The following is a 16,959-nucleotide window of genomic DNA, read 5'->3' on the forward strand; positions in this document are numbered from 1 at the left end:
GAAATCATACAACCGTTTCCTACGTTTTCGAATTGAACTCTAAAATCCTTGACGGATAGAGGTTATTTTCGCTGAAGTGTTACTTTACTCTTGAACGTTTTACTCCTCATTTATAAATATTCGCAAACATTTAAGATACCTATCTAAAATTTTATGTTTTTCTAACAAACCCAAATCCGATTTGGGTCCGATAATTTTAATTAATTCATATGTAAATATTGTAATTGTTTGAATGTTTTAATTGTTTGTTTGTATGTGAGTAATGAATAATGTTTAAACTGAAATTATTTAATTTATTGTGTTTTTTTATTTGTTAATAACAAATGACGGATAGGGACAACGACTGTCCATAGCTTGTTAAATTTGACAGTTATTTATGAATAGTGCTGTGCTGTCGGAAAATTATAAAAGTGGCGAATTTCCACATGAAACAATTTAGAAAACTTTAAGATAATTTTACGGTTTAACTCACGTGTTTTTAGTCACTCGTTTCGTAGAGCCTAGGTCTCCTTTCTCAAGTAGGTATGTCTCACGACAGTTTAAATTCGATTTTCGAAAGCTTGTCAATTTTTTGTATGGGAATCGATATTTTCCATTTCCAAAATGAAAGTTTTCTTTTGTTACCTGTAAAAAATATCTGAGAATTTTTCAACTTTTTGGAATATGTCCAAATGTGTTGCTTAACTTCAAACTCAGATAAATCCATTCTTAGGGAATATCTATCCTATTACCTTCTCTTAATGCCAAAATCGCATAATCAGACAGTTGGATTTATCTGAGTTTGAAGTTAAGCGACTCAAATGCCGTTAAGAATAATCTGTGACAAACCGCGTAAACTCCGTTATGATAGGTCAATGTTAAGATCGGCCGATATGTTTACCTTAAAAGTAAATCTTACAATCATGATCGCCTCGTGAAACGGTCTGTACCATCGCGATTGTATCAAGGTTGATGAACTATGGATACCGATAATAGATACCTATCTTCAGTAGTTGTCCAAAATATATTTACTTAATTTTTTTTAATCCTTATTTTGTTGAGGTGGCTACACGGAAAAAAAATTTTTTTACAATACTACCAGAATGTATAGTAAATGGGAATTTGTTCTTGTAACAAATTTTGCGTTCTCCTAACATTTTTTTCTGTTCAGCCAACCATTGGATTTGATGCGTTTACAATTCGTTTGTAACGGGCAATGTTCAATTCTAGTAACTTGAAAGCTTGTAAAGGTTAGGATCTAAATGTTATATCAACAATACTCAAGGGATAGTTACAATAGCATCGTCGTCTTTACAATTCCCATCGTTGTCGCAGCTATATAAAAATACGATACTACAAGAATGTGTAGTAAGCGGAAATTTGTTCTGCTAACTAATTTAACGTTCTCTTTACTAATTTTATTGTACGACCAACTATTTTGATGTGGTAGCGATTTCAATTCGTTTGTTACGGGCAATGTTCAATTCTAGTAACTTGAAAGCTTGTAAGGAATAGTATCTAAATGTTTACACCAACAATACTCAAAGTAAGTTACATTATACTATTATACTATTGTTGATATTACAATACGGATCGTTGCGTCTGGGAGAGCAGAGGGGCGCGGGAGCCGCGCGGGGCGGTTTCAAACAATATGGCGCTGATGGTGACCAATCGTACTTACGTCGCCTGCGCAAAAGTAGTGACAGGCAGTTATTGATTTACTTAGCAGTGAAAATAACAAAAGAAAAACTTGTGTCTTACTGAAAATGGACGAAGACATCGCGCAAATATTGCATGAGTGGGGTCTGTCAGAATACTACGAGATATTCAAACGTAAGTCTTGTTTCCATTTTTTTATATTTAAATGTGATATCTGTAAAAAAAAATCTTTTGTGCCGTATTCTAATTTTAAAATGCCTACATAGACAATACATTAAAAACACAATCTATCTCAAACATACTCCAACACGGAACAAAAATCAATCAACCGATATTTGAGTTACATGTGAATAATTTTCAAGCAAGTTTTGATATTTCTGATTCAGTTGTTTGTCGTTGTCGTGTCTAAACGTGTTTTAAAGTTATAATATGGCCCAGTGTGTCTGTTTGTCTGTTACTTCACGCTTTAACGCTGAACCGATTTAGATGACATTTGGTATGGAGATAGTTTGAGTCCCGGGGAAGGAAATAGGATAGTTTTTATTCCAGAAATCGTGATTTAAGGGGGTGGAAGTTTGTATGAGAAATGACTTATTCCACGTAAATTAAGTCGTGGGCAAAAGCTAGTAGGTATAATAATATGCCTCCTACTAGTCCTACCGGGTAGTAAGTAATATTCCCAGCACCTTGTCAAATCTACCGCATCGGCACCGTTGCCGTTGCAGAGGTAGGGTAGTTTTCGTCCACATGTGTCAGTTTTCCTTATTTATATTCACGTACTTTCCAAAAGCTTAAAAGAAAGAAAGAGTTAAGTTTTGTTTGTATTTACAGAAAATAAGATCACCCTCAAAACATTCAACATCATATTGGATCAGGGAATGATACAAGAACTAATTAAACCAATTGAAGACAGAGCCACATTCATAAGCAACTTAAATCTTTGGAAACAAATATCAAATGATGATGATGATGATTTCTCTCTTAGTCTCAGTCAGGTACCTATCTGCTTCAATATTTAAATAATTTAATAATATGACGTTGCATTATTGAAATAAATAATTATTATGGGACAGTCTTACACAAACAAACCTAGTCCCACAGCACAGAATAAATAATAGTATTTTATACGGAATGGCCATGCTATGCCCGCCCCAATCTGAATTACCTCATCCCACGGAGGCCGATTAGCGTTTGTCTCGGACTTTTGCCATAGTTCTATTGAGCCTGGGGTCCGCTCGGCAACATAATCCCAGTAATTGGTGTAGGCATTATTTTTACGAAAGTGACTGATATCTGATCGTCCAACCCAGACAGGAAACTAGGACTTGTTGGGATTAGGTCAGGTTTCCTCACGATGTTTTCCGTCACTGAAAAGCGACTGGTAAATATCAAATGAAAACTCATTGGTACGAGTCGGGGTTTGAACCCAAGACCTCCAGATTGAAAGATTGATGTCTTACTGCCAGGCCACCAGCACTTATTAATCTATCTATAATAGATAGATATGCCTAAATAAATACTTAAATACATAGAAAACAACCATAACTCAGGAACAAACTTTACTGCCGAGTATATAATACAACATTTTTCACCGCGCCAACGCGAAAAATACAAGTTATAAAATATTAAAAATTTAAGCCAAATTCATGCTTTCAAAATTATATAATTCAAAATCATCTCTTTAAAGTCCATCCTACCAGATAATGTAAAGAAATAAGTCAAAACTTACTTTCCCCACATCATGCGGATAAAATGCGTTTTTCTCCTCCGCTTTCTAAGGGATAAAGAACGTTCCGAGGTGGAGTGGTGAATTTTTTTTAAACAGTATAGATCAAAGATTGGTTGACTGGTAGAGAATGCCTTAAGGCATTAAGTCCGCCATTTGTACCTTCATGTATTGTGTAATAAAGATTAAATAAATAAATAAAGATTCTTGGAATTATTTTATGAACGTAACAATGCTATCTTTATACAAAACGACCTAAGATCCGTGAGTTCCCTAGGTACATACGGTTAGGTATGAAAGGGTTCATGTAAATATGTTTTTTATACAAGGGACTAATTAACTTGTGTTTTTTTAGGGGAGCAAATCGGACATTAATGTCGATGTGTTGAGTGAGAAACACAGAAACGTACCACCAATAAAGGATATTACCAACTTCCAAAGCAGTCAAGATGGATCCCCTTCTGACAGTAGCGTCAACACATCAATTAATCTACCACCAGTAAAGGACCTTACCAACGAAATCGAACAGTTGACAAGTGAGGTGTTATATTATATTACAGTCGCCAACAGATATATCGGAGCGGCCAAGTTGATCACAAAACAACGTCTTTATTGTCAAAGCGATATAGTGCACGTCCAGATATTTATGGGTACCTTGGCCGCTCCGATATATTTGATGGCAACTGTACAATGTAAAACCTTTTTTCTATAAATGTGACTCACAATCAGTTTTGTTGCCTATTAATATAAAATAATGATTGATTTAATTTGAAGTTTTTTTTTTTAAACTAGACGTTTCCCAACTTTAGGAACCTGTTTTGTTCAAATTGTGAAATAGGTTAAGGTGACTACATTATAATTACCTATTTAAGCTTTTCATAACATAAAATTAATATTGTATAGAAAATAGTCTACAGTTAATATTGAACTACATCGCATTTATTATAACGCATAATAATTAATATATGTACATAATTATGTCTACTTATAATATTTCACAATTTGATTGCAACTTACGACTGACACGACTTGTCCCCAACCTCTGCACAATATATAATAAATGAAATGCCAGATATTACTACTTCCCATGAAAAAGTGCTATTAAGTGGTTTTATGTTTTTATTTAAAAAATCAACGTTTTCGAAAGAAGTCGAAAAAGATGTTTCTGTTTTTTAATTCAAACAATAAGTACAGTTTACAGCAGTTTTGGGAAGTAGTATAATCAGGCATTTCATTTATTGTGCAGATGCCAAGGGATAAGTAATACAGTAGATACTACAAAGTTACGTAGTAGATACTACAAAGTTACGTAGTAGATACTACAAAGTAACATAGTAGATACTACAAAGTAACATAGTGGTTAATACCAAGTAACATAGTGCTTACTACCAAGTAACATGGTAGATACTACAAAGTAACATAGTGGTTACTACCAAGCAATATAGTATATACCACAACATATTTTTGGTAACGGATACAAAAGGCTGTAGTTATTTCAACAATACACATCCAGCACTGTTAACAATTTAAGCCCTACTGCTTACTATGTAACATACTTACCCATACCATATAACTTTTACGAGAAGAGAATAGTTGAGTTTACTATTTGTAGAGTTGTCACATATAGTACGATAAAAATTGTAGGGTCTACCGAATTCTCGTTACAACAACCAGATTTTTTTTTCCGTGTATGTACTTACCTATTAAGCGAATTGTCAAGTTTTTCATAACATTTTTGATATGTGACTTAAGTTAATCTTGGTAATACAGTACCGGCCAGTGATATATTTTTCTGCTCTCCGGCCGGAAAGTGAAAACTTTCGGCCCACTGCGCTAAGCGATGTTGCCGCCTTCCGGCTCCGTCAAACAGAGAAAATAGTATACACTGATACACCTCGCCCAGTAAATGAGAAAGTTTCAGTTCATCGAAGACATTTCTCACTTTACTGCTCTTGGCAAGTAATATACTATAAGTACGGGATGTTAATAAGCCGGAAGTCAACTGTAAAAAACTGTAAAAAATGCAAGTCGTTTTATTTTAGTAGAAGTATTCATTCCCACTAGAAGGATCAGTATTTCTGAGTGAACACGCCGAACACCTCGCTCTAGGTAAGCAGGAACGCTTAGGTTAGATATCTGTACGATTGGGCAATGTCGCTCTCAAAGGAGAGATATCAAGCTTTAGAATTGTATGCATATTGAGCTCTTTGTCGATTCGGTCTCGATTTATTTGAATACATATTGGATACAGGTAAAATTTGAACTTGACTAGTAGAAATAGTTTACACTTTATTGATTATTTCTGTTATTTCCTCCTTATTTACAAAACTTGGGATACCTTTGTCAAACGACTGTCTCTTTCTAAGAAAGACAAATGTCACAATGATAGAGACGGACAAACATTATTAACGACATGTTAGTTTTGAAAGACGCGCGAAAGAAGAATATCGTCGTAACCGCCTGACTATACATAGTATACTTAATATACCTATAGATAGGCCTTTATACGTATAATAAACCGACTTTGTCAATATGATGTACAATAAAATTAAAGCTGGCAAATTTTCATACTCGGTCAGCAGGAGAATAAGTTGCTGCTCTGACGTGCATTTATATTTATTTACAACGGCATTTACAATATCTACACAAGTTACAATAATAAAAAACCGTATAAAAACTTTATGAGATGTACACGCAATTATTTCCCATTGCTAAATGACCTCCCTACCCTATCTGCGATCTGAGAACTTCCCCTACGCGGACCGCAACATCTTGATACTTTACAACATAATGGCCAACTGCTTATTAACTTTATGTTGGTACATTGTTCAGCCATCAACATAGATCTTTTTTCCCGCTGACGTGAACTAGGTGCTCGATCGTCAATTAAGTACTGTTCAATAATATCTGATTCTAAACGTACAGTAAAATTGCATAAAAACGTGGCTACTTAATGAAGACTTGCGTAGAGGGTAATGTTTTTAAGTGTATGCATCTCGGTTTATCTGTTTTTTTAGCATGCTCTGCTGCTTATGCGGATAGACGGATTTTTACTTATAGGTTATCGTTTTTTTTTTTTTCGTTAAGAACCTATCATTAGACATGACTTGTTCGTCTATATACGCCTCACTGATGTGCACAAAACCTCCCATACGAAAGGAATTATTGAGCTACATTCCCTTCGCTGACCTAGTGCGGAATACCATAGGACATAATAATTCAATTGACCAAGTAATAATTTAATCTCCAAATTTTAATTTGCGTTCTGCCCCCTCTCATGTCGGCCAACCCTCATATTATTTCAAGGATATTAGGAGGAGTTTGCCGACTTTAGAGGTTACCCGACTTGTTACTTAAATGCAAATGTAAACTATTAAAAATTTTCTTATTAAACGTGTGTTTATAATGGCTTTTAATGTCCTAAAATTATGTGGTAACCGACAGCTCAAACAGGATTCAAAGCGTATAATTAAAATGGTTACATGCCTCGTCATATCTGCGGTTGTTTGTTATGGCCTTGTTGCGAATCCCAGTCTACTTTAATAACTGGAACATGATGTGTTGGTACTGTTTATTTAGAGATATATTAGTTTTACATTGTAATGACACATATTTAAAATTACTTATTTATTATTTTACGTCTCTAAGACAGGTAATTGTAATGTTATAACCCTGGAGACTCCAGGATTTGTCTTAAATTGTTTGAGATCAGTATTTTACCGAGGGTCCTCGTGTTTGTAGTTTTTTACCTGAAAGCAAAAAAAAAACAATATTTATCAAACTTTTATACTTATTTAACAGTAAATTAAAAATATCGATCCAATAATTCCAAAATTGATATAAATATATAGTAACTTGAGTTCAAACTCCTCTTATCCTCTAATCACGAAAACAATAGACTAAAACGGGACTTAAGAGCAATTCCTAGCTGAGCAACTTTTCAAATCTCGAATTTTTGAAGCTATGTTTCTGTCGCGCTGCGGTGGGCGGGAGCGGGAGCTATCTAAGTGTGAGTGCGCGCACACAGACGCGAGACTCGAACGCTCGCTCATTGCGCGCCGTTCCGTCGACATCGCCCGCGAGCCGGACGGAATTTATCCTGCGCTGCCCGACCGACGCAAGTTGTTTTTGTTGTTATCACATAATATTGTTTTTCATTTTTATATTATACTGTATCTATTAATTACTATATAAGTAAGAGAAAAAAAAGAATGATGTCCCTGCTTCGGTCGTCGTCGTACAGTCAAGTGCAAAAATATGTATCGAAAGAATCGTCTCATAAATATGGTACTACGCTCTTATTACACTGGAATAAGATGCAACGGGACATATTTTTGAGTAAGATGTGTACACCCATATTTTTACACTTGACTGTACCTATCCGTATCAGTAAGTTGGGAGTGATCATGGTGTTTTGTGAAATTTTGTAAGTAGGTATAAATATATGTTTAAACTACAATCTATTTAACTTATAGTACGATGGGGCTAAACTTGATGACAATGACAATCTGGGTAATGCCGGAAAATTTTGGGACCAATTGAGAGAACTCGTGAAAAAATTTTTTTCGAGATCTCAGCACGTGACAGATTCTTGAAGTAAGGAGCGAATCGTTAAATAATAACCGTAGATTCGGCCTGAATTTTGGTAATCTTCAATATAGAACGGTTAGGGTAACGAGTGTTTTGCCATCAAGGGAGAACATCGAATGGTGAAAAAAAGTTGCTTCTAATGGAAAGAGAATAAGGTATCACAAAGAAATAGGTCCGGTGTCTATTATCCATTGTATATAAATTACATTACAGCCACCAATAATTACAAACTTAAAAGTTGTCAACGAAAGTGTTTTTTTTTCGTATTTTTGTATCCGATCTTAACCCTGATACAAAAATTGGTAAAATTGTGGCTCTCAAACTTTGATACCTATGTCATAACTCATAAGGTAATTTGATAAGTAAACAATGTGCTAAGAAACCTCTTATTGTAAGGTTTACACGAAGTAATAAAATAAGAAAAACCACTAAAATAATTGATAGGTTTCGAAGTTTTGACAATTTAAGATCTCGTGAACTGTACAGGTTTAGTAAAAGTGTAAATGTATTGTTTATTGAAAGGAATGTACTGGAATATATTAAGTACTTAAGTAGGAGGGACAAAAATCAAAATAAAAAATAATCGTGCCCAATCATTTTTAATGAAGGTCGCCAAAAAAATAAGAATCAAATTTAAAAATCAAAAATACTAAGTAGTTCTTTAAAAAGGTCAAGGTCACTGCGAGCCCATCTTGAAGTATGGAAAATAAGTAAAATTGCGATTTTATTGGTTTAATTTTGCAATTATGTATATAATATATAGTTGATATATAATCTTTTTTTTATAAAATGTAAGGATCGTATGTAAAGAGTAAAGTAAATATATAGGAAAAGAGAGCCCTCTTGAAGCATTTTAAGGAAACTAATTTCGAAGCCCTATCTCTATTTTGTATCCGAAACTAGCTATGTATGTATGCGTGCACATCTACATATGCATCCGTATGTGTAGGTACTTTATTGCGAAAAATTGCTCATTTGCTATCTATTTTACTCGATTTTGTTATAAAATTCAACATGTATCATCATCCCTATACAATATAAATACTCTTTATTACACACCTCAATAAAAGAAAACACTACAAAAGAAAACAGAAACATAAGCACAGGTAAACAACATGCGGTCTTATCACTAAAAAGCGATCTCTTCCAGGCAACCTTTGGGTTGCGGAAATTAAAAAAATTACATTGTCAGTAAGTAAGTGTACATACACATACAACTGGATGGTACAGGATAAAAATAATGGTACGAAAGTGTGATCAAGAAAACAATAAATGTGATAATTAAGTAGGTCAGTAGGTAAATTGAAGAAAATTTAAAGTTTGACAATCACTGCTGTTTTAAATAGGTAAAGATGGGATTGTTTCTTTCCGATCTTTACCTGGATGGGTCACGATCGGATATCGGTCTACAGCAGTGCTAGGTCTGTTAACACAATTACAAAAACAAACACAGTTTCATCACAATACGCAAAATAAATTACAGGGCGAATTCAAATTCGCGAAATTTACCTTGCTCTCTGTGATTGCGCCAGGCGCGGATACAAGGGGGGGGCCATAGGGGCAATGGCCCCCCCCCTAAAACCCTGGCTCTCACATTACTAAATTGAGTAAATTTTTTTTTACCTTATTTTCTGTGCAAAAATATATGATTTTCTCAAAATGGCCCCCCCCTAAGCCAAATCTTGTATCCGCGCCTGGATTGCGCATAGCACAAACTCCCTAAGCAACGCGGGGACACTGGCAGTCGAGGCGCAATGAAATGATGTCTTACACAATGTTGCCACCATTAAAAAATAAAGCCAAATTAGGGAGAAATGAATGTCCTACGTTCTTCACCCGCATCCGGTATTTACCCAACATACCTTAATCGTTGAACCGCCGCATTTCAAAATGGCCCTTATTTTGATATCGGCTAGCCGTAATGTAATACGGCGGATTATACAATACGACTGCGATACTTATAAGCAGGGATCGGAGCCGGTTTTTTGCAAAAACATCGAAATAACCATATATTTCGGTTTATTTTATACTCAAAATGTAGGACTCAGTTGTGTTTTTAGATAACGACTTCGTATTATTAGATTGCCCGATTAGGAATGAAATAATTAACAAAGAACGAAAAAAAACCGTTTTCGTTCCCATACAAAAAATACCGGTTTCCGATCCCTGCTTATAAGTATATAAATCCCCTCGTCAATGTAATTGCATTAAATTTGCCATCTAGTGGCAAACATCAAAGTAGTTATCTTTTACTTGTGACGCACAAGTGTGCGCAATGTAAAATACAAAGTATATTTCTTAAAAAAATTACCTTGTTTATTGTGATTATACTTAGTAAAAGAACATGTGATTATTAAATTATAATACGAAAAGTGGTCAAATCGCAAAATGCTGTCGTTTTATTTAAAATAATGAAATAATTAGACCGGTTACGAAAGTACCGGGAAATCCTGGTTCTTTAAAACAGTACCGGTTCTGCAATCCCTAATAAGGATGTTATGCCCATCACTATTTCTTCTGTGTACGTATATTTAGAAACTGTCTCCGCCTCCAATTCGTGCGATAAGGACAACTGCAGCCCGGACTGAAATTCACATGCAAAAAACTCAAAAATCGAGGTTTCGCTCTCGACTGTTTCCTCCTCCAAAACGCAATCAATCTTTATGAAATTTTGGAAACTGCAAGAGGAAGAAATAATCTATGCCGCTATGTTTTGATTTTTTGGATATTTTTTGTCATATTTGTATACTGTGCCTTTTTTTACAGCCAATTCAATTGAGCCGTTTTTGCGATTTTCGAGGCGCTGTATCTTTCTTCAAAATAAAATAATCCAAAAAAGCAAAACATAGCGGCACAGATATTGATGATATTGATCTTATTTGAAAAAATCACTGCTCTAGGTTAAAAATCCAGGGAGGAATCAGTCGAGAGCGTTTGTATGGAAAAATCGCAACTAGGAATTCCTCTTAATAAAATCAACATCATAAATCGAATTCGCTCGCACATATACTCCTTTAGACCCATATACTGAATTAGATAAAAGGAAAAATAAACCCGAGATAGAGCACGTGCGAACACGTTTTGTTGTCCTAACCCAAATTTCTGTTTACCCTTGAAACATAACCGTATCCCGAACATCGACCTACCGTAAATCTAAAACGTGACGATCTTCCAATAATGTTTGGGCGTAGTGACGTGCCACCCGTGGAGATATTCCCAACTTAAACAAAGTATTTTTACCCGCAAAAATATAAAATAAAGGGAGAATTGTATAAACGGGAAATTAAAAAACCGGAAAAGTGCAAGTCGGACTCGCCCACCAAGGGCTCCGTACTTTTTAGTATTTGTATAGCGGCAACAGAAATACATCATGTGTGAAAACTAACTGTCTAGCTATCACGGTTCATGAGATACAGCCTGGTGACAGACGGACAGCCGGACGGACGAACAGCGGAGCCTTGTAATAGGGTACCATTTTACCCTTTGGATACGGAAATTTCTATTTCTTTACCATTTAATCATTTTCTTATCGCAAAATGTGTTCCTGTTTCAAAAAGTGCATTTCATTTGTCATTCTGCTGATATCACTTATTAAATAAATTATAAGAAATATTTAAGTAAGTTTTACTAACATGACATATTTTATTTTTATCATAATAATATACATATTGATAAAAGGCATTAACCGGAAAGCAATTACTTGGCAGCCTAGTTGAGTTAAAGGAGTCAGTATATCCAATTTAAATTAAAATGATTAATTACAACGAAAACCTTTTATACGAACTTTCATTCCATATTTAATGAGAAATTGTTTATGCCGATTAGTTTTAAGTACTAGGTATTATGCCATAAAATTGCTATCAGTTTAACGATCAATAGTAATAAAAATCAAATACAATTCACAATTGATATTAAAATTACACTAATTCACTATTATAAAAATTCAGTGTTTTTAAAAATTTAAATTAAATCATTTACTTTTACAACAATTTATTAAAAGTGGGATTAAAACATTTCTAACATAAAATAATTAAAAACTCAGGCAAAAGTTTAATTCAGATTTAGTATTCACTTTTCTTTGTCACTTATTGCATTATTCCCGGAAATCCCAGAATATTCCCGGCAACGCTTTTGTTCCCGAAACGCGTTAATTTTCATCCGTTGTCACGCGAAATTTTTCATAGTATACCCTTCATTTGCACCCAGTGTCACACTCTACGAACTTTGCCGGTCCACAAACGACCAAGAAGTTAATAAATAAAAAGTATAAAAACAGTATCAACGCGTTTCGCTATATAATACTTTTTGTACTTTGTTGAGATGTAATAAGATTGAGTTTTGAATGATTAGTTTTGGAGTTAATACAGTATTGATTTGGAAAATGCATTGAGCGTTCATCGGCCGCGACCAACCTCAACAGTAGGCTATTTTCACAACGCTACGCGACCATATATATCTGACCTCACCAGGGGGTTTGCAGTGAAATTGGTATATTTCTATCTCTATCACTCGATTATTATAAGAGAAAGACGTAGACAGTCTCCAAAAACGTTGTTGTCACGGACTAGAGCTTGTATACCTGGGGGCGCGGTAGTGACTTCGCCAAGACGAAATAAAGAGCAGCCAAACTTTTTCGAACAGTGTCGTGGTATCGTTATTTCTAGTGTATATTTAACGCCTTTAAGTTGCGTTTCCACTAGAAATGTGCGAGGATGAGTAGCGAGGGATGGGGACCACCCGCCATCACCCTGCCTGGCAACATGTTCCGCCGAATTCCATTTTAGCTTGGTAATGACATAAATAAGCAATAATTAATAGTCATTAAAAATAACAGAGTATCAATTTAAATTGGGGATATGCTCACACTCGCGACGAAATGCTTAGCGAATAGCTATTCAAGTTCAGGGTTGACTTGCGTAAGCGATACGTAAGAACCGGCATACGATATATTACCATATCCGCTCCACGAGCGGCATTCGAAGTATAAATACCTTTATTGATATTATATTGATCTGATGCTACTGTCAGTTCACCCAGACCAGGTGCTTATAAACAAAATGTTTTAATCCTTAGCTATATTCTACAAGGTAGGCAGGTAAATGTGTCTTTCATACTAAGCAAGAATAGTCTTATTCAAATATCTTTTTATTAGATAACTAAGAAGGTTCTTGTCTTACAAACGAAGTAAACGAACATACATATAATGATAAAAATCTTATATGCCAAAAATTAGATTTGGCGACGCAGATGACTGACGGAATCGCCAAAATACCACACCAACCAACCAACCTAATGAAGGATCAATCCTGAAATCACGAACATATCTTGGTTGTACAATAATAAACATTGACATTGATCGTGGTCAGTCTAAATGTATAAAATGAAAAAAAAAAAAAATTGCGAATGACCTACCTTTCCCTGTGTAATCAAATCGCGCAATATGGGTAAATCTTGAAGTAACATTACTTATTGGTGATATGATAAACTACCAGTTTCCTAATGTCAAATCAAGTTGAGAATGTTTAATTTCGAATGCCACTCCATATCTCGTTTTCTTTCTATAAATCATTCATCTTGTTACATTGACTTGATTATTGCACGCGATTTATTTGAAAAAAGTTTGTGAACAACATTATGCTGTGTTATTGTTGATTGATTGCTTTATAACTTAAGTGCAGGTTTATTTTATTAGCTCTCGCAGTTTTATTTTAGCAATTCGAATCTACTTCAAGCCGATTTAACGAGAAAAAGATTAAACATTTTATGAAGATTATTAAATTTTCTTGCTTAATCGAATTTAGCTTCTATAAGTTGTGTCATAAAATAAACCCTTGATTGATAAACCATGTAATCAGGTTCCGAATGATTAAAAGACTACCTACGATTAGTAATATTTGTCACCGGTAAAAGTAAATTGAGTTTCTTTTTTGCTTTAAAAGTAATTATAGCTTAGAATTCTAACCATATTTCTCTTTCACTGTCGTAGTGTATATTAGTCGAAGTTTAAATATATTTGCAAATGCTTAGCACAAGCATGAAATAAAGTGCGATTCAGACTATCCCACCACGTTTAAAGGCCGTAACAGGAAGCCAACTTATTTAGTTATTTGTCGTATTCTCAGGCAATAAATTAAAATTAAATTCTCAGTTCAAACTAGTGTTACGGCTGTTATGCGTGGTGGGGCAGTGAAATTCTATAATTTACGTACTTATGTTTTAAACAGCAGATACGCAGTGTGAACTGCATGATAGAAACAGTCCGGAACGAGAAATTGACGTATTGAATGACTACACCGCTATCCTGGATTGCTATTTCCATTTTATCTAACATTGCTTCACATTAACCAGCTTAAAATGGCCTCAGGTGAAACGATTACTTATGTCTATGTAAATGCAGAATTACAGATCCTTCAAACTTCAAAAATGCATGTACATAATAGATTTTGTAATGTTACACAAGTATCAGCGCATTCAGCCAGAAGGCATGCAAATTAGAAAATATAAAAACATATTTACATCATATTTAGAATCACAAAACACATTTATAGGTAAACAATAAAATACGGCTATTTAATATGTATCTTTATGGTCATTTCTGGTTACGTTATCTGGTCGTTATCTTTATCCGTTATCCTTCAAAACATCATTGACAAAAATTTGGATCAATCAGCATCAAATAGATAGTGACGGTCAAAGTGGGCAAATATATTTGTATCACGCTTTTAAATATTAGGTATAGGTAGGAGAGTTGAGGCGAATGAGTACACACACAGCTACGCAGATTAAATTAAATTAAATAAGCCTTTAATCCACATATGAATCACTTGTAAATACAAATATTAAGTTGTCTTATTATAAAATGTCTCTTAGTGTGGTGTGCCTGTCGGCATAGGCCTCTTCCAACACTTTCCAGTGCTGTCTGTCTAAAGCAACTCTGGTCCAGCGGGGTCCTAGAGTAAACTGGATGTCATCTTCCCATCTGGTTATTTGTTGACCTTTTTTGCGCTTGCAACCAATTGGGTACCAGTGGGTCACTTGCTTGCTCCATTTTTCTTTGTTGTCTCGCAGCATGTGGCCTGTCCACCTCCACTTTTGTTGGTCGATACGCTCGAGTATGTCCTTTACTTTTGTTCTTCGCCTTATTTGTTCTTCGCTACGCAGATTACTAATCGCATAAACATTGAATGAATGGTTGAGCGAATGTGCGAAACTTTTTGGTCCATTAGCAGTTGGCTGTTCAAGTTACGATACGAAAAATGAATACCAATCTCAAAATCTCGCTGTCATTACATGATTTTGTTGTTGTGTGCATGACTTCAACTCTAATGTCCATACCTATATCATAGAAATAAAGATGTGTTCCTGTATATTTGGCCACTCTCTATATGACTGTCCTATTGTACTCGTAATTAACAAATATACAATTCCTCTCCCCTTCCTACATGAAGGGGCTAAGAGCGCATTGATTGAAAATAGTCGCAAGCTGCTGTGTCACCTTTTTGCTTTACGAACTTGGCTGTTTCACTGCCATGCATCAGACTTATACTAGTTGATCTAAAGCAAAAGATAGCAAAGCCATGGACTAAGAACATGACTACTGAGCTAACCTGTACAAGCAATGTGACCGCTTATTCAAATATCACGCCTATTACCAATGCCTCATTGGTTCCCAGCACTTTCCTTGGGAAGTAACGGATTGCTACGAGTAGTTAATAGGTTACTTTAGATTCACGTTATCATTAATCTTCTGATGTAAAATTGTAACTACATCATTTTGAACACTTTGTGGCTATAAAATCATGTGTATTATAGACTCTTCTGTGATTTTTTTACCTCTTTCTTTCTCGAACTCTCTCTGTCTAAATTTTGTTCATCAGATAACGTTTTTCGGAGTAGGTAAAATTTAATTTTTCTTCTGGCGTTGAATAATGGTTCATTATATATGGAGTAATTGTCACTCAAAATGTTTCTCGGCAGTTTTTTGAAGTTTAGCACGTTAATTAATTTAGAAAAGGAACATCTAAGTAACAAAAATATTAAAAAACATTTTTTTTCACAATTTTATTTTAACTAAACCAGTAGGGCTAAGATGGTCGGCTCTTTATCATTTGTCACCATGCCTGTCACGTTCTAACAAGTATATAAGCGCGAAAGTGACGGGCATAGTGACAAGTGATAAAAGTGGAACCAAGCTGCCACCACTCGTTGGGTCTAGTTAAAATATCGTCGTCATTATATACGAGTACATCCTTTATTTTTAATAATAACTCTACATATATTAAGTTATTGTATTACCTGACCCGGTAACCCGGTATGGACTACGTCTTCAAGTTCGAAATAAAAAAAAAATATATTTAATAATGAAGTACATGTCATCGCTTTCGACAATAGCTTAAAAAGTGCAGGGCCTACGAAAAACTAAAAACAGCCGGGCACTGCCGTGCCCCCAGACAAATGTATTATCCAAATTTAACGTCTTATTATTAACTTATAAAAACGGGACTTAATCACGTGTTAAGCGTGTCTTAATAATTCTTCGAATCGGGCCGTTAGTGTTTAACGTTTTATTTTATCTCTAATCCATACCAGTTCTAATACACAACTTCAATGATGAAGGGCGCTTCTTAAGTTTTTACTTACAAAGCATGCGTAATGATGCACTATAAATCAATGAAGTGAAAATAGACAAAAAACATCGTATTTACATCGAATAAGGAAGAGCTGAGACTGTTACAATAATTACAGAACTATTCTGACTGCCCTACAATCGAACGTTCGCCTCAGTAAACCAGACTTATGTACCATTCATAGAAACAAATCTTACTAGAGCTAAAATAATTTGAACCTTATACACAACAGTTACATTCCATATTTAAGCGGTAGTTCCACATCCCGTCACGCATTTACGGCTGCTCGCAACCCTTAGCTTTGCCATTTAAATATGGATTATAACTCCTCTAAAGAAGATTACATTTCCAGTCGCATACTTAGCGTCAGGAATCGCG

General features: G+C 34.9%; 3 protein-coding genes across 4 annotated transcripts in view; 2 read left to right on the plus strand and 1 right to left on the minus strand.

Moving 5' to 3' along the window:
• Positions 1 to 16,959, plus strand: part of LOC133526809 (elongation factor-like GTPase 1) — a 258,647-nt gene that overhangs the window by 44,782 nt on the left and 196,906 nt on the right. The gene's annotated exons all lie outside the window — the stretch shown is intronic.
• The window catches only part of LOC133526813 (dystroglycan 1), a 143,583-nt gene that overhangs the window by 16,654 nt on the left and 109,970 nt on the right, over positions 1 to 16,959 (minus strand). The window lies entirely within an intron of this gene.
• On the plus strand, positions 1,053 to 4,131 carry LOC133526822 (uncharacterized). The gene is made up of 3 exons (XM_061863620.1): positions 1,053 to 1,812; positions 2,470 to 2,633; positions 3,720 to 4,131. The coding sequence occupies exons 1-3, from the start codon at positions 1,746 to 1,748 to the stop codon at positions 4,074 to 4,076; spliced, it is 588 nt and encodes a 195-aa protein (XP_061719604.1). The 5' UTR covers positions 1,053 to 1,745; the 3' UTR covers positions 4,077 to 4,131.

The sequence above is a fragment of the Cydia pomonella genome, chromosome 17 (assembly GCF_033807575.1).
Source record: "Cydia pomonella isolate Wapato2018A chromosome 17, ilCydPomo1, whole genome shotgun sequence".
NCBI classification, from domain to species: domain Eukaryota; kingdom Metazoa; phylum Arthropoda; class Insecta; order Lepidoptera; family Tortricidae; genus Cydia; species Cydia pomonella.